This window comes from Drosophila guanche, unplaced genomic scaffold (assembly GCF_900245975.1).
Source record: "Drosophila guanche unplaced genomic scaffold, DGUA_6, whole genome shotgun sequence".
Classification (NCBI taxonomy): domain Eukaryota; kingdom Metazoa; phylum Arthropoda; class Insecta; order Diptera; family Drosophilidae; genus Drosophila; species Drosophila guanche.
Window position 1 is genome coordinate 375,704 of NW_022995763.1, and position 26,838 is coordinate 402,541.

Consider the following 26,838-nt stretch of genomic DNA (forward strand, 5'->3'; position numbering starts at 1 on the left):
GAACCGAACCGGCGAGCGACGACCAAGAAACTGAAACAGAAACCAAAACGCAGCGCAGCGCAGAGCAGGCGCCAAGGCAGCGCAGTTAGCAGCAACAGCGACAGAGCAGCGCAGTTAGCAGCAACAGCCAGCGAGCGGGTAAATGGAGCCAGCAACAGCGGGTGCCGGTCGTCGGCAGTTCGCGCGCAGGCGCCGCGAGCAGCAACAACCGCCGCCGCAGCAGCAGCAGCAGCAGCAGCAGCAGCGCAGGACGCGCCTGAGTCCCGTATGGAACTCCAACTGGAACAGCGACAAGCGTCCGTGGGTGCGAGGCTCCTCCAACGTGGCAGTTGTGCGGCCCAGCAGGAGCTCCATCGAAACCACAAAGACCCGACCAGCCAGCACTTGTCTGCATTCGCGGGGGATGCACTCCTTCTCCAACCCCTACGTGGCGCTGCTGCACGGCAAGGAACAGGCGAATGGCGCAGTTGGGAAGAGACGCAGCCGAATGCCGGTGGCCCCATGCCCCATGGCCTTGGGACGCACGTACACTGCGCCGCCGCCTCCCACTGCCAGCCAGGCGGCCAAGGGCAGGCCAAGCACAAAGGCCGGCTTAATCCGTAAGGCAGCCATCAAGGCCAAGGTGGAGTCGCACCTGTGCTCCAGCTCGGATCACATGGCGCCTTTGGCGATGGAGAACAAGGCCCTGGCCGAGGCCCACCAGCAGCTAGAGTTGCTCATCACAGGGATCGAGCGGGAGAGTTATGGCCGCCGCCGAAGCACAGGAGCTCGAGGCCAAAGCGGGAAGGGAGTGCGCTGCCAGATGGGTAAACCACCGACAGTGCCAGCCGGCTCTCCCATGCTGAGTGCAAGGGAGAACGCAGAGCAGATCCGACACCTGGTACCGTTGGCATGCAATCCACAGCTGCTGCCGCCGGCGAGGCGAGAGGCGCTGCTGAAGCTGTTATCGCGTGCCGAGCAGCACGACAATGGCATAGTGGAGCTGCTGCGGCCACCCACGGGCAACTCCTCGAGGAACAGGAACAACAGGCTGACGATGCTACAGATGCTGTAAGTATTACTCTCTCTCTCTCTCTCCATCTTTCTTTAAAGGGGCTGGGCAGGGATAGAGGTAGTGGCAGCGGCAGCGGCAGCGACGGCCAACTGTGAATCCAAAATGATGTCATCGTCGGCCATCAGCTGCGTGCGCGAAGAGCGTGCGAGCATTCCGTTGCGATGGAGAGAGACCCCAGCAGGCAACACTCTCTTCTCCACTTTCCAGTTCGTCAGCTGGCAATGCTGCGCTGACGTCATCGTCGCTGCTTGGGAGTTACTCACTCACCTCTGCTACTGGCGCTGCCAGGCGCTGGCGTTGGCGTTGGCAAAAAAAAAACAGCACTGCTGCTGCTTAAAAATACCCTTGCAGAAGGTAGCATTGTGTTAGCAAATGTTTGATCTTTTGACTTTATAGGGAGATGTTGAGCAGCATCAACAGCAGTCCTTGTCCTCCTGTTCGTTGAGTGCCTTCTATTTATTTCACATTATTCCAAGCAAGCCGAATATCTCCATCATGCCATGTGTGCACTCGATCAACGAAGTGTATCAAAAGCTTCGGCCCACGCAGCCTACGATTTTCCGCGTTGTTTTGGTTTTGTTTTCCCTTTTCTTGCTATTCGTTTTTGTTTGTCGCCCTTTGGCGGCGATTAACAAAATATTTACTACCAAGTGGGAGCTCTCTCTCTCTCTCTCTCCTTCTCTAGCCGGCAATGGCAATGGCAATGGCAATCTCCCTCTGCCTCTCTCACGCTCTTTCTTCCATGTCGCTGTTCCTGCTGGCTGCAGGTTGGGGTTGTCCGGACAGCTGACATGCCCTGCTTCGAGGCTTAAGCCACTATCTAACTGTTGTCAGATAGGCGACGCTGACTAACAAGTTCAGGGCCGCCTCTGCAGGCATGCCCCATAAGGGTAGCGGTGCTTAGGTCATCGCCGTGTTCGCTAAGGCCGAACCCAAACCGAGCCAAACCGAGGTGCCGTGTCGTACCGTACCGTACCGTGACACAGTGCCGTAGTCTCACCTCACCTTCGGTGCAACTGTTCCTCCCGTTGTTTCTGTAGCTTTTGCAGTTTGGTCTTTTCGCTGATACGAAGAACTTTCGTAATCAAATACAACGATCGTCGTGTGCTAATCGACAACTGTTTGCAATTGGAATTTGCGTTTTCTCTATATATGTATACCGTCCTATGCACATAGAGGGAATATTTTTTGCCAATAACTTTTGCATAACCGCCCGACTTGTTTGGGGAAACGTTTATTGAATTTGTAAAGAAAAAATAACAGACATCAGGCACATGAACAAATGCGCAGAGAATGTGTTAGAGAATTACTGTAGAAGTGGGCAGGAAACCATCAAAGGCTTCACTCAATCGAGAGAGAAGTCGAAGTTGCCGAACATATTGCGATCAATTTTGATACTTTTCATTGAGCTTTGGCCATAGATAATGCCATTTGCTTTTAAATATTATCAATTGTTCCATACAAATGTTATTGCGAAATGCTAGAAAATGATACCTTTTGGTCGTTCAGTTTCGTTGCACATAAATCATGAAAGTTTGATCAAAATCTGACTGGTTTTTGCTTTAATCTATTAATAGCCCTCAGCTCTATGTTAACGTAAGCCTTTTCACGCTGCCACTGGCTGTGCCCTTTCGATAATCTATGTATAAAACGGTAAGCTCCCACTCCTCCGCCCTCTGCTACCACACCTCTCACTCGCACTCGCACTCGCACTCGCACTCTGCTCTGCTGACTTGACTTCGTCATTTGTGGGTCTCTGTCTCTGTCTCTGTCTCTGTCTCTGTCTCTGTTCTTATTTTCGACTTTCTTGGACACGACTTTTTGTTGCTGATGCGCTTTATTTGTTTGATCAATAAACCATTTAGCGGGCTGCGAGAGAACTCCCTCTGCCTGCAGACCCCCTTGGCATATCCATTTCCATATCCATATCTACGAGTATGTATGTCCATAGCCCACTCTCTGACTGGCAGAGGTTGCCTCATCACTATATTTTGGCGGTGTTTGTTAATTAATTCTTCAACGGTTTTTGGCTTCTCCATGTCCCAATTTGATTGTGTCATATTATTTACGTGCTACGCGCTATCACTGCGATTCGCGGGGTAGGATAAGCTGGCAAAGGGGGTTTCTATTTGCGCACAGAGCAGGCACAACCTTAACCTCAGTGACCCAGACCCAGACCCAGACCCAGACCCATCATCTGGCCCCCAAGCGTATTCAAACATAAGAAATGAATGAATGAATGAATGAATGAATGAGTCGCGCCAAGGTCTAGAAACTGAGGGCATCGAATTAGATAAAACATTTAGAATATATTTTCAGCAGTTTTTAAGAGCAGGTGAAAGAAATGTGGTCCCAACCAAGTCTGGGCCTTCTGAGTACGCTCCAAAGATGAGGCAGGGTACGGCAGAGTATTCAAAATATCTGATGACTCGATTTGCCTATTTGTGGCATTGGCCTTGGAGCTTCTGCTTTCGCAGACAAAGCTCTGGCAGGGGTCAGTTCTCAGGGGGGTTAGGTAAAGGGAAAAAGGTTTGCGTGCCTCCAGTCCATATGAAACTGAATGGGAGCCGGGGAGAGCCCAGGCTGATGCAATTACTCAAGTCTATAAATGTAGCTACTTACCCCCGCCCTTTCGTATCTCCAACTGCCAGACCTTTGTGCCTGGATGAGTCGCCGTATGGCAAGCAGATGTCCCAGAAGTATCTGTGCCAGCCTGGCGGCACGGGCCCACGAACCGACGACGAGCGCTTCAAGGAGGCCAAGATCCTGCGCAGTCCCACCGGTCAGGTGCTGCTGTCGCGCACCCTGGAGGAGGAGCTCAAGGATGAGCAAATTGTGCTCAACTTCATGGAGGAGCAGCTCAACGAGCGCCAGCAGCAGGCCATGCGGGAGCGGGCCGAGCTGGAGCAGCACAAGCAGCTGGTGGTCGAGTGTAGGGAGCGGCGGCGTCAATCCGATCTCAAGAAGGAGCTTACCGATATGGTAATTCCGCGCAGAATGCTGGCCAAAGTTGTTCCCGAAAGCGAGGATGAAGGCCATCAAATCTCACCCTCGGAAATGTTCAATTCAGTCGATGAACCCCTGCATGAGCTTCTTGAGCGGCGACATCAGTTCCAGGTGCATGCTCAGGCCATAGCTTTTCCCAAGACCAAGGACGACACTCACTCGCAGGACACTCCAAAGTGCAATCAAGCCTCACACAGCTTGCAGCAAGCCGTGGCCAAGGCCGCAGACCGCGCTGATCCCCTGACTGAGCTGCGCGACCAGCGACATTTGTTCCAGATGCATTCTCAGGACTGTTGCCTCTACAGAAACGCCCGAAGCTCCGCGCCCTGGGAGATCTTTGCCAGGTATCAAATCCGATATTCCCATTAACCTTTCAATCTCTATATTGGAGGTTTCTTTTGGTATTTCGATTCTACAGTGTGGCCACGACCTGCATTCAGGAGTTGTTGGACGACGTGCTGGCCGCAGACAGCGACAAAGATGATTCTGAGATCGAGTCTGACTGAATCCCTAAGACAAATTGTAGCATTTATTTGCCTGTAAATTGAAAGTAATTCCAAATTCAGATTGAACCAAAAATGTAACTTATTGTAACAAATTGTTTTGCTTGCTTCCTGTTGCTGCTGCTCTTTTGTTCTAATTAGAAGCAGTGCCTAAAAGCAGGCTACACTTTTGTGTTATGCAAATTGTGCCACTCAAGGAATCATTTTTAGATCAGCGCTCGTAGGGCAAATGTTGAGTTCTTTTTTAACTCGATTACAATAATGTTTCCCATAGATTTCCCAGCTGTTTGTTAGTAGAAATGTTGCCACAAGTGGTGCACCAACAGATCTAAACATTAAGCAGCAATAAAGTTCATGGTAAAGTTGGAGTTTTCGCTGATTAAATGCAGCGAATTAAAAGCGCAATTCACGCATCTATATTGTGATGTTGGCCATTCTCAAGTGCTTAGCTTTAAAGTTCGTCGAAAGGTTCATTCACGCTTTAATTGAATTGTTCTCAAATGAAAATTCATCGCTCTATACAGGGGGGGGGGGGGCGTGGTTGCAGCTGGCATGCAGAGTGCTTAGCAACTAACTAAGCTTAATGTTTAGGCCCTAAACTAGGTTCGTACTTAATTCAAGTAACTATCAATGCGGGGGGGCTGGGCTCATCGCTTGACAAAGTCGCGAATGTAGTTGGGGGGGAGGGCAGTTGGTGAGGTGATGTCAACAGTGGCTAGTCAATGTTAAGTCTAAATCCTTTGTGGTTAAAACTAAATTAACTTAAACTCTAGACTACGATCTAAGGCGATTCTCTGTGTGTGTGTGTGTGTGGGAGTCAACAACAAACAACAAAAAAAAAGTACAATAAATATTTGTAGAGGGTTTTCTTCAGCTTCTCGTTGTTGTACAGAAAGATTGTCATCCACAGTCGCTGTGTGCCCGAGGATGATCGTATGGATTTCAGAGCAAATTGGAACAACTCGGCTCGGACACGGCACAATTGGTGGAGCGTGGCAGGAACTGTATGTGCTGCCAGGTGGCATTGAATCTGCAATGGCAAAGCATTAGCGAAAGGCGAGAAGAGAGAGAGCGAGAGATTATGGGCCTACAAATATCTTTCGGCCAGCTGCCGCTCCACATGCGGCTTTATCCTGGCATAGTCCTTGTCCGCCACCGTTGTGCTGCAATGCTGCTGCATGTAGGCGAGGGTGAAGAGCTCGTTCTCATTGAACGACCTCAGGCCGGGCACGCGCAGGCGTCGTGTGAGGCCGAGGGCCTCGTAGGTGTTCACCTGATCGATGCCCGAACCCGGAATGGCGCTGCCCGCATCGATGGCGCCCACAAAGCTGCTCAGTGCCCGCGCCGCTGTCCTCGCCGCACTCAGCGTCACATGGAAGCTCTCGAGGGCCGAGCTGGACAGCTCGCTGAGCTCATGGGTGAGGCGGGGCGGCTGGCCGTTGGCCAAGCAATTGACATCCGGCTGGGCGTAGCGGATCTCCGGCACAGCGTCACTCAGGTCCGAGCTCTGGTCGTTGAACTGCAGCAGAAATGTGGGAAAGTTCGCGATCAAAGCCTCCAGAATGTCTGTGCCAATGCGGGCAAAGTTGACAGCGCTGCAGGAAAACGAAAGGGACAGCATGAATAAGGGGCACAGCTGGAGCTGCAGCTGCAGCCTGCAGACTTACACTGGATAGCGATAATCGTAGTAGCTGGAGCTAATCAGAACCCGCGACACCAGCAGCATATTCAGCTTATTCGAGTAGGCAATGGCCTGTGGATTGTCCCTTGTGTACATCTCGGAAACAATGCTAAAACAGAGAGAGAGAGAGAGAGAGAGAGAGAAAGCGTTAGTGGGAAAGTGAAGAGAAGGCCGACCAAAGACATACACATCCAGCATGCCGAGCGGCTTCAGTTTCTTCTCGAGTCGCGTGCGCCGGAAGGTCCAAATGGACTCCAGATGCTCCACGAAGTACAGATTGTTCAGCATCAGATCGTTGTAGTAGTCCTTCAGGTAGTTGGCCTGCTCCAGCACCTCCCCGGGTATGCCAAACTGCAGCCGCATCTCGTCCAGCTTCTTCCTGAGGAACTGCCGCGCGGCGCTCTCCAGCCAGCTGGCCTGCTCCAGCGAGTCCTGCAGCTGATTGCGCAGACTGTAGAACATGAGGCGCAGATACTCCTCGTTGGCATGCGTTTTGTTCATGCCTCCAGCTGCCTCGGGGCCGGCTGCCTGCCGCTCGAACTGCTGCTGGGGCGGCTGCTGCTGCAGCGCCTCGACGGCAAAGGGCAGCCAGTCGCGCACCACGCGACTGCAGATGAGCCAGCGCGGATAGCTGGCCGTGCGGCCATAGATGGCATGATCGAAGTGCTCCGCCAGCGTGCGATACTCCTTGGACAGGTGCGGCAGCATCTGTCGGGCCAGCGACCAAATGATGAAATTATTGATGGGCCTGCCGAGAACAGAAACGGATTGTTGGTGCATGCGGGACTCGCACTCTTTGCGGCACAAACTCACTTCTTGTCCGAGGTGGAGAGCAGCTCCGAGAGGGAGTGCAGCACCTCCACGTCGCGCACCAAGACCTCGGTGTCCTCGGTGATTCGCGTATTCGGAAACATGGCCTGCAGCGACTCAAAGATTGGTAGCTGCAAAAACGAAAAACGAAACTGTAGAGCTGACCAAGGAGAGAGCTGCGTCAGCTGCGCTTACCGATGGTGCTTTGGTCTTCAAGTCGGCCAAACGCATCAGCCTGTTCAACTGTCGATCTCCGGCGGCTTTGGCATCCTCCATGTGGTTGACAATGCGTCGCTCGTAGTGGAAAATGTCATCGGCAAACAGATCCGCCTCGCGTGACACAATACCTGCGAGACATGCAATCCAGCATTCGGGTGGAATCTAGTGTTCGGCGCCTCAACTCTTACCCATATTGATGGCAAAGTCACGGAGCAGCAGCTTGTAGCCTCTGACCACATCCTCGTCGGCATCGGGGCCATAGAAGTACTTGTCCGGCAAACCAATCTGGCCCTCATCGATGGCAATCACGTAGTCGTGCGGATTGCTGTAGCCGTTCTCCACGCTGATGCGATAATAGGGGAATATTCCGTACTTGGCCTGCAGATGCACCAATGCCCGCTTGTGCTCCCAGTACTGCAGGCGGTTCGCGTCCCGAAATAGCTGCCAGCCATCTGCAGAGACGGAGACGAAAGTGTAATTAGTATCATGCGAAAAGTACGGGTTGGTCGGGTCATGGTTGGAAATCCCCTGGGACTCGAACGGGAACGGGAACGGGAACGGGAACGGCTCGATGCTAATCAAAAATTGTACATTGTCGCTGTGTGAATGGATATTTGGATCGATTTATGGCAATTAAAAGCGCTAAAATGTTTGAAAAGCGATGAGAAATCTCAACAACAACAAACAATAAATAATATAACAAAACAAATGGTGAAATGGTGAAACCCAAGTAGACAGCTCGGTGGGTCACTCCGAGGCGAATACTACTCTCTAGACATGGATTCAAATATGGAAATTGTACCGGGCAAAAGGTTGCCCATTTGACACAATTGGAGCATCATTTGGAGCTTAATCTAAGTGCAAGAAATTAAATTGTTGCAACCATCCAACGGCCAGCAGTGATCGCTCAAGAACCCTAATGTAGATATCGCTTTTTGGCCAGTGGCTTCCCTGCAAGTTTCATCATTCAGCTGATGACATCCCGCAGACATGGAAATTGATTGTGGCTTGGGTCTCTATTTACATCCGCAATTAGCACTTCGGGAACTTCGAAAGCAAAAACACAGCAACAACAACGGAAAACCCCTCCAAAAACAAGAAAATCAATCGAGTTGGTGCTAGCCGGACGTATCTGTAGTATCTGTGACTGTGACTGTGGCTGGACTTGGCTGATCCGCTGCTATAGTTTTTTAACGATTTATTGCAAACCACTTTAATTAACTTCAATTAAAAGGCCACCACTGGAGGACGGACACCCGCTGTGGTATAAAAGATGACAGCCGGACATGGAGAACGCATCAAATCAGTGCAGCAGCTTCAGTGCGACAGTTGTCCGGCTCCCACATCACAGACATCCTCTCTCCCATTCGACAGCATGAATCAGTTTGTGGTGAGTAAGAGTATTCTGGCATGGTGTCCATTCTGCACTCCATTCTGACACACGTCGTCGCATCCTCCATGTGCAGATCTTGGCCTGCCTGGCGGCTATTGGTGGCTCGCTGGCCGCTCCACGTCCGGATGTTTCCCACTTGGGCTACCGCTACCAGGCTGGCGGCTACAATGGCAATCTGCCCGGCGCTGTGGTGAGCACACCGCTGCTGGGCAGCTCCTATCAGCCCACAGCCGCGGGCAGCAACTACTTCAGCTCGGCGCCATCGATTGGACAGCTGAGTGCCGGCTCCGGCTCCGGCTCCGGCTCGGGCTCCTCCTCATTTGGCTATCAGGTTGGCAGTGGCAGTGTAACCGGCTCTGGAGTGGGTTATGGTGTCGGGGCTGGCATTGGCTTTGGCGGCTCATCCGCGAACAGCGACAGCATTGGACTGCAGGGCCTGCGGCCCGGTCCGGCCATCAACTACAACGAGCAGGAGTCGTACATCAGCCACCTGGCGAACTTCCAGCCCGCCCAGGTGAGCAAACACTTCTATGTGCACACCGCGCCCGAGGACCACGACGAGCAGCAGATCGTACGCTACGTGAACGTGGGCAGGCCCCAGAAGAACTATCGCGTGGTGTTCATCAATGCCCCGACCTCGACCACCAGCAAGGCCAAGATCATCGCCAATGTGGCGCCCGTCGAGGAGAAGACCGCCATCTATGTGCTGTCCAAGAAGTCCAATGCCCTGGACGTCAGTGCCGAGGTCGTCACACAGCGGCCGGTGGCCAACAAGCCCGAGGTGTTCTTTGTCAAGTACAAGACGCCCCAGGAGGCGGCACATGCCCAGCAGACCATTCAGGGTGAGTCTTGCAACACACACACACACACACACACACAAACACAAACTGACAACTCTCCTTCGTGTCTGTCCACAGCCAACTATGACGCTTTGGGCGGCGCTTCTGAGACCAGCAACGAGGGCATCATTCCCGTCTCATCGGTCATTGGCAGCCTGGGCGACAATGGCGCCTCCGGCGTTGTCACCGATGCCACTGGCAGCCTCAACATTGTCGGCACCGGCGGTGTGCCCACCGTAGATGCCACCTACAACAGCAACAACAATGTGGGCTTCGATGCCGCGGGCAGTCAGCGTCAGGTGATCAGCACCTTCCAAGGCTCCAATGCCCAGGCCACATACTTGCCCGCCAAGCCAGTGCGCAAGTAAATCGAATCATTTCAAGCTTTCATCCCCCCCACACACACTCCAGGACCTCAACCACATGCCCCACTCGGAATTCTAGGCAGAGTTCCTTTGCGATTTTCGATTCCAATTTTTGTATAATGTATTTTTTTTTTTGTAATAAAACTTAAGCGTTCTTATAGGCATTCAAAAAATGTAGAAAAAATGTGTTTATTTTGCAGAGATTTTTGTTGGACAACCGGCAAAAGTTGCATAATCGGAAAAAGCCCAAAGAGCGGCAGCCAATCCACTCGGAACCACGCAATGGATGGCCAGTGGGCAATGGCCAGTGGGCAATGGGCAGGCACGGGTAAATAAATTAGCGACTTAGGCTCGGAATTGATGATATGCCAGCAGCAGGCGACGCCAAGGTCGGCCCATGCCAATGCAACTCGGCAGCGCATTAAAATACCTTCGAGTATTAGATAAATAAATAAATACAACAATATTTTGGATGCCTCTGGACAGAGTGCCGAGTGCCGAGTGCCCAGCGAGAGGGCGCCAACAAATTTATTATCAATTACAAACGCCCAAATGGCTGGCAGCCCCACGAGTATCTGGCATCTATGGCGGCTGGTGTTTCGTATCTGGAGATCTGCATATCAATAGGGGCGGCTCTGCTTTGGCATAAAGATAATCACACCTACTAAATAAAAACGCTGCGACGGACGGTAGCCGGACCCGAGCGCAACTTTTCAAGACTGAAAACTGAAACTGAGCCACGAGACACTGAATATTGGCCAGATCTTCTGATGCGAGCGCGGCGATTTGTCCCTCGGTTCGAATTTCTATTAGCTGTCAGCATCAATAAAATGTTACATAAATTTGGCAGGCAGGCGGGCGGGCGAGCGAGCGGAATAAATATGGAATGCCTAATTGATAATTATCATTTTCATTTTCGGTTTGCTTTTCCATAATCCATGCCTCATACGATATGCCATCTACAATCTGCTAATAGCTAAATTAGTGGGCCTCCAAGTGGACACAGAATGCATTACCACACACACACACACACACAGAGCACTCAAACATTCAACATTCATCACTGATGATCCGTATTGTTGTGCGGTTTTTATTCGTTTATCGTTCTGTCATCCATTTGCCGCACATAAACTCGGGCATTAGTCGAAGTTCGAAACATCTGTGGCTCTCTCGCGCTTCTACATTTGTCCAGCCGAATTATGTTTTATGGGTTTGCATTTGCCAATATTTACGATGTACACACACACACGTCCAAGGCGACACCCGACGACAGACTCCATCGCCGGTGAATGGCTCGCTCTCTGAGTCATCGCGATTGATTCGCTCGATGTTGTCTCTGCCCTGAGCAACATTTAGGAACAGCAACAGGAAGCCCACCAATCTTTTGTTCGTGAAGTTCAGGTTTCAATTGCTGAACTTTCCCCTAACTAACAATCACAAAGATGCACCACAATGAGGCTGCTGGCTGCTGCGCACTGCTATAGATATTTTTTGCAAATTAATTGATGATCGAATAGGCCCGGCAAAACAGGCACAAAAAACCCAGCAAACTTGTTTGAGCGCCGCCTGTGAAGATGATCTGAAGACCCGAAGATCATCGGCAGCGACAACGCGGAGGTGTTCCGTTCAAGCCTACAAACGGACGGACAATAGATCGAGCCATTTGAAGATATATTTTTAGAGATATTCGCCAAAATAAATCCCATCCATTGTGGCCCCAAGGCGAACGCAGTCAAGTTCAATGCCAGTGGCAAAAGAAGCAAACTTTTTGGTTGAATGTAAACCATGGCTAAGGCTAACCTGAGTCAGTCAGTCAGAGCCCGATTAGAGCGCATCTGCGAGACTGACTGAACACTGAAGACTGAAGATCGTTCTAATTTGAATAAATTTTAGGTCACTCTCAAGACTGAGCTCAACACCAGTCGAAAAGCGAGATTGAAACTAAAACTAAAACTAAAACTGAGAGCATAGGCTCGGTCATTGGATCGGAGCATTGAGAGATGCCATCAAATTTGCATAAACTGACGTTGACGCTGGCAGAGCAGAGCAGAGCCAAAGCCCAAGCCCAAGCCCAAGCCCCAGCCAGAGGGCAGTCGGAGCGTATATAACCCAAGTGGAGCGGCCACAAATGCAATCATTGCCTCGCAGCAATTCGTCAACGAAGCAACCCAAAAACCGAACATTTGTCAATTGTCTCCCCACCGAGGATCACTAAGGATTACCATCAAAAAGAGCAGAAAGAGCAGCAGGGATCATGTTCGTTCGTCCACTCATTATTGGTTGCCTCCTGGCACTCCTGGCCGTGGCTCAGGCACGCCCACAGTATGGCTATGAGCAGCCCGGCCCTGGGCCCACGGAGCCCCACATTTTCATTGGTGGCAATGGCAACGGCAACGGCAACGGAAACGGCAACCACATTGGCGGTGGCCTGGTGGCCATTCAACCACATCGCGGCGGCGACAAGTACCTGCCGCCGGCCAGCACCACCCAAGCGCCGATCATCAACAAGAAATTCTACGTGGTGTCGGCGCCCGAGGACCACAGCAACGATGGCAAGGTGAAGCACTTGGTGCTGGGTCGCCCGCAGAAGAACTATCGGGTGGTGTTCATCAAGGCGCCGGCGGGCGACAATGCCAATGTGAAGTATTCGGCCGAGTTTGCGCCGCAGGAGGAGAAGACCGTCATCTATGTGCTGTCCAAGAAGGACAACGATCTGGATGCCACGGACATTGCCACGCCAGCACCCACGCAGCCCAGCAAGCCGGAGGTCTTCTTCATCAAGTACAAGACCGACGACGAGGCCAAGCAGGCGCAGCACGAGATTCAGGGACAATACGACAAGCTGGGCGGCACCAACGAGTACCAGGAGGACAATAATGCGCCGATTACGTCGGTCATTGGCAGCTTGGATGGCCTCAATCCCGATGGCAGCTACAACTATCGCCAGATTGGCAATCGGCCATCGAGCTCACCCAGTGCCCAGTATCTGCCCAGTTTGCTGAAGCATTAATCAACACACAATCATCGCTCCTCCCCCACACACACACACACCCATTAGTTCAGTTCAGTGTTGCATAATTTTAAGATTCAACTGCACCTCTCTTTTTTTTGGTATTTTTTTTTGTTATTTGTTGCCAATAAAGTTTATATTTAAAAAGGAAAAGAGAAAAGTCTAGAAGGATTTTTGGCTGCAATTTGGAATTTGATTTCGATTTCCTATTAATAAGTTGGAGCCACAACCAAATGAAATCCATCTCAAAGTCAAAGTTTTTTGTGTGTGTCTTTTCGCTCTCAGCGATATTCAAATCAGTGAGGCCAAAATGCCAACAAAAATGCAATCCAAATTGGAATCAAAACGACCAAAATGACAATGACCGGGCACAGCCACAGCTGCTGTCAAAATGTCCAACAGAAATTAGCTTAAATGAAGTGAGAAATCAAAATAAGCTCATCAAATTTAATTAAATAGTAAAATTTGCTTTTACATATACTTCATTTGGCCAGGGCTCTTTTTTCTTTGGCTTTGATTGGGCCATTAAACTGACGCTGAATAAACTGCACAACAGATCAAATCAAATCAAATCAGGGGAAAATGAAGAGCAGAAAGAGCACTCATGAAAATGAGATATTGAAACGGAAGATCGAAGCTTCTTTTTTGTATATATGTGTGGGGCCTAGACAAAAAACACCAAAGCGAGCAAGGGCGAATTCGCGTCACGGCGAATTCCAAGCACGGGAGCAAACGCAAAGAGAAAACGAAGGAGAGCGAATTGAGAGCGAGACGTAAAAGGTTGTGAAATCGAGTTCTTGTACCGTTATGCCATATATATTCATTCACCTTTGCTTATAAACAATAAACATAAATGTATTTCATTTAGCTTTTGATTTGATTTGACAATTTACTGCCACGAATCCTTAACAATTCGCATTTAGTTCTCACTTCTACATCTTCGATCAAGCCAACCTTCACACACAAACACAGACAAGCAGCTAAAACCAGTGGGGGAATCCACCACTAATGGGCATGGGCATAGCACTCGGTGTTGGCCACAGTTTTTCTCAATAATAAAACGGAGCATAAATCAAATTAGCTGTACCATTTTGCTTAAATGCGACATGAAAGTGTGGGAATTACGCGTCAATTTATGCAAATCGAAACCAAGAAACCGAACCAGTTCCGAGTCCGAGAGACCGCACTTTCGAGTCCATTGTTGATATTTTAATTGTCTCAACATCGAGCATAAACGCAACAACAAATAAACCCAGCCCAAGAAATGCTGCAGATTAATCTGCAAATCAGCATAGAGGCTGGCCCAGAGCCAGAGCCTGAGAGAGAGAGAGAACTTCTCATTGAAGTTCATTGGCTATAATCCATCGATCCATCGATGGTGAATGATCTACAGAATTAGCAGCGAAATGTGTGCTACTTAGAGCTCCTACAATTATAGTTTAAATTATAATTAAATATATTTTGATATATTTCATCATTTTTGGTTTACATTTCGTTTAAATCTCCACACATAATGCGCCCTGGAAGCGATCTTGCAACACGCAGACCTGACTCCCATATAAAAATGCTTTGAAACTGCCTCCTGCTGCCACCGCTGCACACATTTTCACGCACAATTAATTAATAATTAGTTCGTTGCTGAAGTCTTTTGTTTTATTTGCGCATCTCCTAATTGGTCTGAGATTTTCACAGATTTCTTTCGGCAGATCTCGCTGTTGGACATTTTCTTTTAAAAGTGAACCACACTGGCGATGCGTGGCACAGTTGTTTCACTTTCATTGCCGCGACATGCTCAGCCTGTGGTGTCTGGTTTTAGTCTCCTGCCTGGGCCTGAACGAGGGCCAGGTCTCGCGCTCGTATCTGCCGGCACCCATGCCCATCATAACCAAACAGTTCTACAGCATTTCCCCCGCCGAGGAGCCCGAAGAGCTGCAGCCACGCACCAAGCACCTGGTGATAGGACAGCCAAGGCGCAACTATCGCATCATATTCATACGGGCGCCCAGTGCCAGCAGCGAGCAGCTGAAGTACACCGCCGAGCTGGCGCCCCAGGAGGAGCGCACTGTCATCTATGTGCTGACGAGGAAGTCGCAGGAGCTGCAGGCCGAGGACATTGTGGCGCCCCAGCAGCCGGCGGCGGCAGAGCAAAAGCCCGACATTTTCTTCATCAAGTACAGGACGAACGAGGAGGCGGCCGCCGCTCAGCGCGAGATTCAGACGCAGTACGACCAGCTGGGCGGCAACACCGAAATATCGGCACCCTATGTGGCGCCCATACGGTCCGTAATTGGAGCCCTAAGCGCAGCCCCCCAGCGGCAATCTACACCAACGGGCACTGATAGCAGCGACAACGGTGGCGGGGACGGGGGCTATCACTATCAGCGACCCCAGACCCTGCCCCTGTCCCTGTCCATGCTCGTGGCGCCAGTGAATCGTTGAATATTCCGCTCCAAATTTGCATATAGTCGATAAGCAATTTCCACAACAACACACAGAAATTGATCATAAAACCTTAGCCGAACGCGTAAATAAAAAAGAGCTCTCTTCATTATTTGTTGTTGTATCATTTTTGCACAGTTTGTGGTTTTTTTTGTCTGCCAAAGTGCTTTGACCCTGTGCTTCGATTGAGCTTGTTGGGCGTTCGGTTACAAAATAAGTCAAGTGCAAAAATCGGAGTGAAAGTGAAAAGAATTCGCTACGTAAAAATATGCATTTCCAAATGAAACTGCAATGAAAGCTCTAAGTAATGGAGTTAAAGGAACTTGACTGAAGAAAAACTGCTGAAAAGGTTCACAAGTTGAGGAGATTTCCAATCAATCAACCAATTAATCTTCCAAACGAAATTCTGCACCACTTTTGAACACTTTGGGAGCTTTAAAGGTTCGCTCGATGGGCACAACATTTGTTTAGTTTGTAAAATACTTATACATTTATCCCTGGCACAATTTGTAACAATTTCTATGCCTTCACCGGTAATCCTACTGCAATTATTTGTTCACATTTTTGCTGATTTTTTGCACACATTTGTCTAGACTTTTCGGGGGCTTCGAAACCGAAACAGAAACAGAAATAGAAACGGCAATGCATTTTTTTGTATTTTATCTGATTTGTCGAATTATTTGTTTGCAAAGCTCTTTGGATTTATTTGCATTTGCATTTGCATTTAATTAATAGGATTTTTGAGAGCCAAGAGCCAAGAGCCAAGAGCCGGGCCACGACGACCTTTTTTTGATTGGCAGCAGCAACAATTTGGCAGCAATTAATCTTAGGAGATGGCCAAGCATCCAAACAAAGCAAATCCACGCGGATTAAGAAGAAATTTTATGCAAACTTTGGCCATGCCCCAAGGTCGCAGCAGTAGCGAATTATGTGCGGGTTCTAAGCCTGTCGACACCTGGTCCGGCCTGGCCCAGCGATCGCCTTCAAGCTGGCCCAACTGGGTCTAACAATCATAACGCAAAACCCTAAAGACCAGCGATGCCCAACCCAAGCCAATGCGCACTCAAATTATGGCAATTATATTGAGATATTTCATGCCATCAACCGAGAGACCTCCGTTTGGAATTTCGTTTTTGTTTGGTTTGTTTTTGGGGCCAACTAACGATAGACCATGACACAAGTTCCCAACTCTTTTGGGGCTATACTTTAGGGAAAAAACGTGGCATCAAAGTTGCTTTCAATTTAAATATTAAATAATAGAATTTACTTTGCAATGTGCAATATAAACTGTTCACAAGCCAAGGGGAAATGCCCTAAAATTTGTCACAAAAAAGTGCCTTCCAAGGCGGAAATCAAAGTCCAAGAGAATTAAAGTTCATTAAAAGAAAAAAACAAACAACATTAATCCAATTAAATATCCAATGGGGCACTGCAATTATTGAAATTAACCAAAGAGCATACAAAATTCAAATTCATTTTCTCACATCATAGTCGCTGGAGATTCATAAAAGCGAAATCAATGCCAATAAATCGCTGCTGCGCCTTCGGCAAAGCTCACAAATAATAATGATTCCCCCCCTCCCCAGCAATGCTCTTTCTTGGCCAAAACATAATCATTATTAGATTCTTGTTAAAAATGCTGGCGTAGTACGTCATGCCAAAGAGGAGAAGACTCTTGCGGAAGCAGCAGGTTCTGTTCTGGAAAAAAATCCCCCCCAAAAGAACACCAAACATGGATTGTTGGATCGTTTCTCCGACAGCAAACATATCGCAGGTTCATCAATCAATAATGATTGAACAAATAAATGACTAATTGAGGAAAAGTAAGAACTCGCAAGGTTCTCGCCAGCTTCTTGGCAGCAGGGAAAGTTGTCTCTAAGAAGCTTCTGTTTAAATTATGCTCCAACTGGAAAAACACTTTCAAGTTCCCATAAGCAAAAGGACACACATCTTGTGAAATGTGAAAATGTTACATAAAATTCCACGATTTGGGCTGAATTTCCTAATGCCTCAATTGAGACTTTCAAAAATAGTTCTCCCTCTGCTATGCTACCCAAATTAAGTTCTTTGTGAGGGTTTATGCATACAGAAATATAATAATTATACAATAGAAATCAATCAATGATGATGACATCTCTATGCAAGAAATTAGCATGCCAAATGAGGTGCACAATGCGACAAAAATGCAGCCGAATTAGCTGGCGATATTATTTATAGACAGCGAAACAAAACAGCGCCAAGACAAGATCTACAGACAGACAACAGGTCACATTAAAGGAGGCGTGAAAGAGATGGTCGAATGCTGCGGCGGGGGGGGGGGGGGGGGGGGGGGGGGGCACAGCAAACAAGTCAAATGTCAGAGGTTCGACTCACGAGAGACACAGTCAAATAATTGAGCAATTAATTAAAGAGCGAGGAGGAGCAGCAAAAGCAGAAACAGAAACAAAAATTATAGAAGCAGCGGAAGAGAGAGGAGTAGGAGAACAGAGAGTTGGATCTGACTAGGGGTTAAGCGGCTACTCTTTCGGGTTGGTGTTGGTATAAAAGGCCACAAATCATTGACGGGCAGCATCATTAAGCCAACAACTGAAAAGCACTCAAGATGCGTCTATTTGTGGTAAGAGCGAGCTCGCAACGGATGGACTAACACCAAAAGGATTATCCCCACAGGATCCATTGATCGTTCAACATTGTTCCTCTGTTTTGTTCACACTTTAGACCCTTTGCACTCTGCTGGCCGTCGGCCAGGCCAAGCCCCAGCAGGGCTACAACTATGGCAGCGGCCTCTCCGGCACTCTGACGACCCACAGCCAGGGCAGCCATGGCGGCGCGGGCTTCCTCAGTGCGCCCAGCAACACCCACAGCGCTGTGGCCCCCTATGGTCCGCTGGGCGCCTTCCAGAGCGCCAGCGTTGGCTCGCTTGTGGGCAGCGTTGCTCCCCAGGTTGGCTACAGCAGCGGCGGCTCCGGCTCCTCCTCCTCATCCTCGAACTTTGGCGGCGGCCGTGCCGCTGGCTTCTCTAACTATGGCGGCTCCACTGGCGGCTTCACTGGCTTCGGCCCCAGCCCGAACATTGGCTTCGGCGCCCTCTCGGGCTACCAGGCACCCAGCTACCAGAAGCAGCAGGAGCAGGAGGTGCAGCGCGGCTTCCAGGAGCCCATCATTCACAAGCAATTCTTCACCGTCGCCGCACCCGAGGAGCACGAGAATCTGGAGCGTGCCAAGCATCTGGTGATCGGTCGCCCGCAGAAGAACTATCGCGTGGTGTTCATCAAGGCGCCATCCTCGAGCAATGCCAATGTGAAGCTGTCGGCCGAGTATGCGCCCAAGGAGGAGAAGACCGTCATCTATGTGCTGTCCAAGAAGGACAATCAGCTGGAGGTCAACGACATTGCGACGCCAGCGCCCACAGTGCCCAGCAAGCCGGAGGTCTTCTTCATCAAGTACAAGACAGAGGCGGAGGCATCTCATGCCCAGCAGCAGATTCAGGGTAAGTCCAGCCACATCCATTTGCCTGCCATCTGTGCTTTAATGTGTGTTTGCTTTGCTCCTCCTTAGCTGAATACGACAGGATTGAGGGCACTTCGGAGCACAGCGATGGTGGCGTGGCGCCTGCTCAGTCCGTGGTCGGCATTCTGGATGGCGGCGCCCTTGGCTCGGCCAGCAGTGGCAGCGCTCAGTACACTGGCGGCAGCTCTGGTGGTGGCTACACTTCCTCCGCTGGCGGCAGCTCGACAGGTGGCTACACTTCCTCCGCTGGCGGCAGCTCGACTGGCGGCTACACTTCCTCCGCTGGCGGCAGCTCTAGTGGCGTTCAGAAGACTGCCCAAAGTGCCACCTATCTGCCGCCCAATGGCAAATAGAAATGGCAAAAGCGATGAGCCAATAGCATGAATATCCCTTTTTTTTTTACCCAAAATAAATGCAACGAAGAATCCCTAACAAGAAGATCTAGCCAGGGGCACTCACCCACGGATTTAATGGCTCGCTTTAGCAGCAGATCCGACTGACTCTTGTCGAGGGCATCGATCTCGCGGCAACTGCGATACAAGCTGCTGATGGTGGACTCCACGGAGTAGGAGCCTTCCGCCGTGTTGGGCAGCATCGAAATGAAGCGATTCAGTTCATTGAGTTCTGCATGGAGGGAACCAGCGATTAGTGGAGTCAAAGAGGGAAAGATTGTGGCGGCAGCGTCCTCACCCTGATACTCATTGTAAGTCTTGTAGTTCCATTCGCCACGCTTGATCACAAAGTAGTCGTTGTCGGCATAGTCGCTGGCAAAGTTGCCGCACGCCCACTCGTATGTCTGGTGGCACGGACTCTTCGATGTGTTGGCCCACAGCAGCAGCTGGCGGCTGCTCTCCACGCACTCCCGCTCCAGGCAGAGCGGCGCACGCAGATAGAAGGGCACGTCCGGCCAGAAGGCCAGCAGCATGATGATGATGATCAGCAGCAGGGCGCACAGGCAGGCGGTGGTCACATACAAGATCCTTCGTTTCCGCGACAAGCTCATCAACGCATCGAAGGAGCGACGTCCTGGAAGCAGCAAGGCTTTAACACAAACCACAGATGGCAGATGGATGGATGGAAAATGGAAATGAATTGTGAGTTGATTTCAATGAGATGATGATGCTGCAGCCACTCACCTCTCAGTCCATTCGCCGAGGGATGCGTGGAGTTGGGTGTATTTGCTGTGGGTGTCCTGCCGCCGCCGCCGCCCCCGCCACCTGCCACTCCACCGCTGACCTCGCTGAGCGCCTCTTGTCGTGCCGCCTCCAGGTCTTTGGGCGTTAGACCCGCCTCATCCATGTGCAGCTTCTGTTGATTCGTCGTCAGTGGCGCCGTTTCGCTGCCCTCGATCTGCTGTTGCTGCTGCTGCTGCTGCTGCAGCTGCTTCTTGCCACGGATCTCGTCCTGGCTGCTGTGCAGCTTGTAGCTGCGATCATCCACCTCATCGATGGCACAAATGGTGGGCTTGTACTTGCCCTGATTGATGGCCATGATTTCCGCGCTTGTTCCGGCTCGAGACTCTGGACGGGCTCGTGGAATCGTTTGTAGTCTGTCGTCTGGCGTCTGTCGAGGTGTCTGCGGCGCTTCCTCAATGCAAATATTCAGACATTTTCAGATCTGTATGGAAGATGAAAGAAATTATTCACAAAAGTACTCTGCGCATTGCCTCTGATCAACAGCCCCAACAGACTTGATAATCAAAAGAGATTACCTTGAGACAGTTACCCCTGCCCTGATAGTCAGCTGTACACCTCCCTCGTTGCTATCCACACGTATAGACCTTATGTAGAGCATCAGCGATAAGTGAGAATTGCCCCGCGGAGAGGGCGCAGATAGCAGCCACTTGATGGCTCTGATATAAGTATTCTATGTACATACAAACATTTTGATGTACATAAAGAGAAACATAGGTATTGGGGATCAGCGACTGGCTTGCTTGCATTCTTCTGCCCAACATTTGACTTCTTTTCAATTTGTAAATTGACAACAATTGCCGGCAATTTGCACTGCGAAAAATATGTCTCTCTCGGACTCGAACTCGGACTCGGACTCGGACTCGGTCTCGATTCATGCATAAATCTTAATTGAGCTCCGTGCAAGTACAATAATTAAAAATGCAACCGAAAGTGCAACGAATTAAAGCAGGCTAATTGATAATTACACTTGAAATCGGTTCATATTTTTTTTGGGTGGGAGATGTTAATAAGAAGATTCAATCTCTTCGCTTTGGGGGAAATTTATACAGCGAAGAAAGTTCATTCTGGCAGAGGAGCATTACGCTTCATGGAATATATACGATGCTCCAGATATTCCACACACAGATCGTACAGTTCAGTTCTGGTCTCGCTTCGGTGAACCGCCAGCGCCGCGGAAGAGTACGTGGGCGGGCGTCACTTGTCTGTGGTTTATGTTCGGCTTTAAATAGTTATAGTTTTTCCATTTTCCTAGTTCTACTTGTGCTTTCAACATCAACTCTGGCATGTAATGTTATAGCATGTTTGTCATTCAATCTGTGGGAAGTGTACACCCACCCCCACACACAACGGACGGAAGGGAACGGATCGGAGCGGATCGGATCGGATCGGGAAGGCCAGGTTGATTACTGGAAAACTGGAATGAATGCACGCGAGAGCTCGAGCGAGCGCATCATCATGGCCGAGCCGAGTGGTGTGTATACTCCGTACATGAATCATAATTAACGCACCTTCAACGCTTTGGTATTTCCTAATTTTGTACACTTTAATCATGATTCTACCAAGCCGGGCAAATCTCTTCTAGCGATAAGTTCTGGTCAGTCTGCTGTGCGCGCGGGGATTTAAACCAGAAACCACACACACACACACACACATGGAAATATATGGTAAAGGCAATGAAAAGTGATATTTCATTTGTTTTATCTTATCGCTGTGAGATTATTGCCTAATACATTGTTCATTTTTAGGCACCGCTTCTAAGGCTCGTTACTCCACCTCTTTGAGATAACTTTTGGTTTCATGGTTAGCATAAATCAAGTTTTATGTAATATTCAGCTATGGATTTAATTAAGGAAAACTCAAAGATATACCATATTTCAAGTGGCTTGTGGGTTAAGGCTATCTGCGGGGTGTATGGAATGGGAATGGGAATGGGAAAGGGAATGAGAATGAGAATGAGAATGAGGCCTATCTGCGAGTGTTGAGTAATGACCAAAGTCACTATCAAGTGATAAGATCTTCAGAAGACGCACATAAAGATAAACTGCATGATAATGGGGCGAATGATGACACACTCAGCTGCACCCAAAACCTAGGAAAAATAAGGCAGTATCTCCAGCTAATTATAGTAATTTCAGTCATATCATTATTGGCTGGCTGGCAAATGATGCTCTCAATTCATTAGCATCACATTAAACTTTAATGTGATTGTATTTTGGTTGATTTTTTAATTTGTTTTTAGAGTTTTTCCAATTTGGGTTGAGTACATAAACAAACAACATAAACAAAAATCCCTGATTAATGAAACTTGAGTTGTGGCGCGACTTGTATCTGTTTTTGCCTGCATTTGTTGGAGCGAGCTATAAAAAATGATGTAAATATTTTTATTTCTGGCCCAATTATTCCATTAACTTTACAAAACTAAGTTTTTATTTAATCTGCTGCGTGTTTTTGCAACTTCAATGCACCCTCCCAATATCTCTTTAAATGTTTTGTTCATTGTACAAATATTTAGAACAGAGCTTAGAATTTTTCACAAATTTAAATGCACAGCACGCGTAGCCAGAATCAATTGAAAAATCATTCAAATTACACAGATAGGTTTCAGGTTTCCACAAACCCCTTTTTATTTATCCATTTATTATATCTGTTAAGTGAATTTCCGCATTGCCAAATCGGTTTTTCCTTTCACTAGTTAGTCATATTTACATTTTTTTGGCGCTCAAAATTGCAAGCAACTTTTGTGTTGCCCAATTTAATGGGTCGAGCTGTTGGTGCTGTTGAAAGTGAATTAATGCCGCGGTGGCAGTTTTCCCCAAAATGGGGACACTCGATCCAGAGCCAAATGTGGCTGCACTTGCAGCACAGTGTGAAAGAAGATTAAAAGCCCAAAGTGGTGGCTTCATTTCAGCTTTCCTTATCAAGTTTCAATGGCTTTGATTTCGGATTTTCTCCGATTTCTGCTTATTTGACAAGATTCGTCTCATCGCGAGTGTCAGTGGATGGATGGACGGGTGGATGGCATGCGATGCGGCCTGCTGCTGCGTCATTTAGTTGGGGTGGATTCTGTTGGGCTGTGCGAAGCGCAATTCCCAGTCCATTTCCCTTTTTGAGACGCAGTTTCATACAAGGGGCAGGGAGGAGAAGGTGGTTACAATATGGGGCGGGTTGGCAATGTAAAGGAATCTCTTTAGAGTTTCTGAGATACAGTTTGGGCAGGGGAAAATTCTTTGTGCCAGTGCCATGGTTGAGTGGGCAGGCTAGATATTTTCTTTGCAAGCAGTGCTGTGTGTGTGCCACGTTTTGCACCCACCCACCCACACAGACAGGCAGGCGGTCTGTCTTTTACGTACCATATTCAGGCATTCTTCGGCTGCCACTTACCATATTTGAGCAACAGGCCGCGCGACGCGAATAAATCATCATGCACTGCCATATAAATCTCAACGGATCAGAGGGCACCCAAGAAATAGTGGTAATAAATATGTTGACCATATTTTGACAGGCATTAAACAACTATTAGCTGTACGAAATAACACCGGGGGGTTCGGGCAAATAGACGTATTAGAGAGTCATCAATTTAATGGCCCCCTGTTTCCGTTTGTAATTGAGTGTTACGGGCTTCCACATTTTAGACAACCGAATCGCGCGCCGCGATTCTCACCTGTCAATGAGCGGGGTGCTAGTGCTAGTACCCCACCCCCCACCTGCCCCTCTCTGACGGGCTGGTACGCTTGTAGCTTTAAATTTCATTTGTTTGCCGCGTTCTCCCCTCTCTCTGTCTCTCATGTGTTCTTGTCGCTTGTTAAGGAGGTGCTATTGACATTTAATTTGAGCTAATGGCACGCCAAACGACATCGCTGTCGGCGGTGACAGCACGGGCCTGTGGTCGTATTATCAGATGTGTTGAGACCGAAAAATACCAACACGACTGAGAGCTATCCTAGACTAGGTTTTACTTTGATGTGTCAAACAGTGGAGGGAATGTACATAATGTACTTTCTGGGCAATTTCCTGGGTAACGCCAACATTGAGTTCATACATTCCATTCACTCTCCAAGTAATCTTCGCATTGCCTTGTATGCCACTCACCTGTATGCTATAGGGTATGTATAACGAATAGATTGTAGTTTCTACTGGGCCGCAGCAATGATAACCTTGTCTTGGCCTAAGTTCCCTCCCCTCCAGCCACCGGAGAACGCGGATTGCACAATCAGCACATTTTGTTGCTGTTGTTTCTTGAACAATAAATCTATCAACAATTTGTTAGCTAGTAGAAGTCACTTAAACGTTAACGAATTGCAAACCGAGGGGAGTGTTTGTGTGCTGCTTATGCAACTCCTCCTCAATTCGGACAGGCAAACACTAAGTTCTCCCCCCTTTAAGCTGGGAACATGAGCGGATCGGAGCGGAGCAGAGTTCTTCTTACAAAACTCCCACGGACAATCAGGGAAAAGCAGACAGAGACAAAAGACAAAATGTTTTCTCACTCATATGCAAACCACTCGAGCGGAAAGTTGAAACCGTTAAACGTTTAACGGAAAAAGGCGCGGTTTAGGTTAGCTTTTCGAGAGCTTTTATTTGTTGTAGTATACCCTGTGTACGGGTTCAAGCGATGGGAATACCTACAAAATCTGCACTGTTAAGTGCATGTAAATAGAGTAAAGAATTTGTAGAAATATTTCGCTGTAAATAATAAATTCAATTGGGTTGTGCCGTTCCATCAACTCATTAAGATCTGATTGGTATCTATTGGAATCCTGCATTAGAGGTATTCCCAAGTCGTATACTCTGCTGGGCCACATGTAATTTATTTGCCTCTTTTTTGTTTTTGCTCACAAACAATGCAGAAAGCAATAACAAACGTGCGTAGTGCGAACAAAAGGCAAAATTGGATGCGGGCGAGCGGATAGCGGTAAAAGAGGGTCGGGGGTGGGGTATGCCTTTTTCACCGTGCGTGAGCATTACAATGCGCAAATGCAAAAGGGCTTACTGCTGGCAGCCAAAAAGTAACAGCGTTGCGCCACTTGCACATGTCCACGACTAACGGTATGCCAAAAGCAGGGGCATAGAGAGAGAGAAACACTCGAAACGAAAGCAGCGGAAGCTGCTGAATTATGAATGAAGCTCTGGATTGGAAAAAGCTAAACAGTTTTTAATTATAAACAATTTGATTTGTGTAGGTATTAAACAAATACCCGTATCAAGGTTATTTCTCTACAATTTCAATGTCGATGCCATTTCCGTGCGGTGGAACATCTGGAAAATCTCTTGGAACGTGCTGCCCTCTGCTGCAGCTGCCCGACGCTCTTACGCATTAATTATGGGAATTTTCGGGAAAAAAACGAGGGAGAGAGAGAGAGACAGGCTGCTGCACAGGCACAAGAGCCTAAAGAAGCAGTGTGAAGAAAGACAAAGAGAAAGAAGAGAGAAGAGATGCGAGAGAAGCGAATTCAATGCATTATCATCTCAATAATCTAAACACTGCAATCACTTTTACAATAAAATCACGAACGGCATTCCACAGCTAATCCTCAATATCAAATTCAAAGCCGAAGCATACCCCAATTCCTAATAAGCTGTCAGCTTTCCCATTGATCTTTACACCTTTCCCAGGGTCTGTGACTCGACAGGGGGCAGGGGGATCTGCAAATATTGGAAAGTGCTCGTATATTTCCAGGCGAATGTGACAGATCCAATGATCATGAACAGGTCGACGTGAAAACGAAGTACCTGGGCTGAGTGGAGGAGGAGGAGGAGGAGAGCCACGGGCCAGGAGTGGGAGCGAGAGCAGGAGCGGGTCCCAAGAGCTGAGGTTTTTGCTTTGGTCACTTGCCGAACCGGTTCTGCCGGCATTTCATACACACACACAAACACACACATGCACACCCTCTCTCTCACTTTTCCACTTTTTCAACTACGGCTTGAAAGTGCGCCACTGCTCTGGCAGCCTAAGGTGTACACTCGTTCTACATTATCTTTCTCTTTTGTTCATGTTCTGCACACACACACACACACACATGCTCGAGCGGCCACATTCCTGTTGCAGCAGAAGAACATCTCTTGTGAGTTATTTTACCTTTTTGTTTATAGCTCGATTAGCAACAATTTAAACATTTTAAACGCACGCTTCTCGCATTGCGCCTCGCACAGCGTTTCTACACAAAGTTCACCCGAAAAAAATACACACGCGCAATCACAGTAGGATAAGTAGAAAAACAGTTGAATTTGTACGCGCCGCGACGATGAGCCTAACTGTTCAAAATATCCCGCTACTTTTTTTGCTTTCTTAATGATTTACTGTGATCAGTGTAACCGCGAATTAATTCATACAATATTCCACATGCCCCTTTAAAATATACCGAAATATACCTACTCTTTTTCAAAATATACCAAAAAATACCGTAAACCTTAAATCATTTTCCTCGACTTTGATCTTCTGTTTAATTTTACTAGCTAGTTAGGACCCTCTGGTTTAAAACTGTAATTTAACTCGAATCACCATCCGATTCTTCACAAGATACATACAAGTGACACAAGCCATCCAGTGTCTAGCTTCTCAAAGTATACCGCTACTTTTCCTGTTTTCTCAGGGATTTACTGTTAACAGTGTGAACGTGGATTAATCGATAAAATATACCGCGTGACCCACAAAAATATTCCCTTTTATTTCTAAAATATACTGCGAATATACCGTAAATCAAAAATAATTTTCCTCGAATTTGATCTTCTGTTTAATATTACCAGCTAATTCGAACTTTTCCTACTAAAACTATAGCTCTATCCAATATATGTATTGATTTTCCACAATGTTGG

The 26,838-nt window shown here is 48.3% G+C and overlaps 6 protein-coding genes across 7 annotated transcripts; 5 read left to right on the top strand and 1 right to left on the bottom strand.

The window, feature by feature from the left end:
* The first annotated feature begins 125 nt into the window (after positions 1-125).
* On the top strand, positions 126-4,630 carry LOC117590943. Its single transcript, XM_034283986.1, has 3 exons — positions 126-1,050; positions 3,706-4,404; positions 4,479-4,630. The coding sequence occupies exons 1-3, from the start codon at positions 143-145 to the stop codon at positions 4,564-4,566; spliced, it is 1,695 nt and encodes a 564-aa protein (XP_034139877.1). The 5' UTR covers positions 126-142; the 3' UTR covers positions 4,567-4,630.
* A 383-nt stretch (positions 4,631-5,013) lies between these two features.
* Positions 5,014-26,309, bottom strand: LOC117590938 (protein gone early). 2 transcript variants are annotated; one of them, XM_034283980.1, is made up of 11 exons: positions 26,102-26,309; positions 19,966-20,446; positions 19,520-19,855; positions 19,289-19,453; positions 7,462-7,725; positions 7,250-7,401; positions 7,058-7,185; positions 6,432-6,992; positions 6,231-6,353; positions 5,655-6,158; positions 5,014-5,593 (listed from the first exon to the last, which is right to left on the bottom strand). In XM_034283980.1, the coding sequence occupies exons 2-11, from the start codon at positions 20,318-20,320 to the stop codon at positions 5,506-5,508; spliced, it is 2,676 nt and encodes an 891-aa protein (XP_034139871.1). In that variant the 5' UTR covers positions 20,321-20,446; positions 26,102-26,309; the 3' UTR covers positions 5,014-5,505. The 2 variants fall into 2 exon arrangements, with proteins under 2 accessions (XP_034139871.1, XP_034139870.1); XM_034283979.1 differs by having other exon boundaries at positions 19,520-19,870.
* Positions 8,586-10,023, top strand: LOC117590946. The gene is made up of 3 exons (XM_034283994.1): positions 8,586-8,663; positions 8,740-9,508; positions 9,584-10,023. The coding sequence occupies exons 1-3, from the start codon at positions 8,649-8,651 to the stop codon at positions 9,871-9,873; spliced, it is 1,074 nt and encodes a 357-aa protein (XP_034139885.1). The 5' UTR covers positions 8,586-8,648; the 3' UTR covers positions 9,874-10,023.
* Positions 12,013-13,016, top strand: LOC117590954. The gene has a single exon (XM_034284003.1). It carries the CDS (start codon positions 12,125-12,127, stop codon positions 12,878-12,880), a length of 756 nt encoding a protein of 251 aa, XP_034139894.1. The 5' UTR covers positions 12,013-12,124; the 3' UTR covers positions 12,881-13,016.
* On the top strand, positions 14,669-15,319 carry LOC117591042. The gene has a single exon (XM_034284137.1). It carries the CDS (start codon positions 14,669-14,671, stop codon positions 15,317-15,319), a length of 651 nt encoding a protein of 216 aa, XP_034140028.1.
* Positions 17,835-19,265, top strand: LOC117590945. Its single transcript, XM_034283993.1, has 3 exons — positions 17,835-17,936; positions 18,038-18,809; positions 18,878-19,265. The coding sequence occupies exons 1-3, from the start codon at positions 17,922-17,924 to the stop codon at positions 19,180-19,182; spliced, it is 1,092 nt and encodes a 363-aa protein (XP_034139884.1). The 5' UTR covers positions 17,835-17,921; the 3' UTR covers positions 19,183-19,265.
* Positions 26,310-26,838: the final 529 nt, after the last annotated feature.

What these genes read in the sequence shown, in the direction of transcription:
- LOC117590943 (XM_034283986.1), top strand. Translation starts at nt 143, where the DNA reads ATGGAGCCAGCAACAGCGGGTGCCGGTCGTCGGCAGTTCGCGCGCAGG. An exon ending in CTGACGATGCTACAGATGCT is followed by an intron (nt 1,051 to 3,705) that starts GTAAGTATTACT and finishes TCCAACTGCCAG; the next exon opens with ACCTTTGTGCCTGGATGAGT. An exon ending in CCCTGGGAGATCTTTGCCAG is followed by an intron (nt 4,405 to 4,478) that starts GTATCAAATCCG and finishes TCGATTCTACAG; the next exon opens with TGTGGCCACGACCTGCATTC.
- LOC117590946 (XM_034283994.1), top strand. An exon ending in TGCCCAGCAGACCATTCAGG is followed by an intron (nt 9,509 to 9,583) that starts GTGAGTCTTGCA and finishes GTCTGTCCACAG; the next exon opens with CCAACTATGACGCTTTGGGC.
- LOC117590954 (XM_034284003.1), top strand. Translation starts at nt 12,125, where the DNA reads ATGTTCGTTCGTCCACTCATTATTGGTTGCCTCCTGGCACTCCTGGCC.
- LOC117591042 (XM_034284137.1), top strand. Translation starts at nt 14,669, where the DNA reads ATGCTCAGCCTGTGGTGTCTGGTTTTAGTCTCCTGCCTGGGCCTGAAC.
- LOC117590945 (XM_034283993.1), top strand. An exon ending in TGCCCAGCAGCAGATTCAGG is followed by an intron (nt 18,810 to 18,877) that starts GTAAGTCCAGCC and finishes GCTCCTCCTTAG; the next exon opens with CTGAATACGACAGGATTGAG.
- LOC117590938 (XM_034283979.1), bottom strand. Translation starts at nt 20,320, where the DNA reads ATGGCCATCAATCAGGGCAAGTACAAGCCCACCATTTGTGCCATCGAT. An exon ending in GACTTACAATGAGTATCAGG is followed by an intron (nt 19,454 to 19,519) that starts GTGAGGACGCTG and finishes CCCTCCATGCAG; the next exon opens with AACTCAATGAACTGAATCGC. An exon ending in CAGCTGGCCGAAAGATATTT is followed by an intron (nt 5,594 to 5,654) that starts GTAGGCCCATAA and finishes TTGCCATTGCAG; the next exon opens with ATTCAATGCCACCTGGCAGC.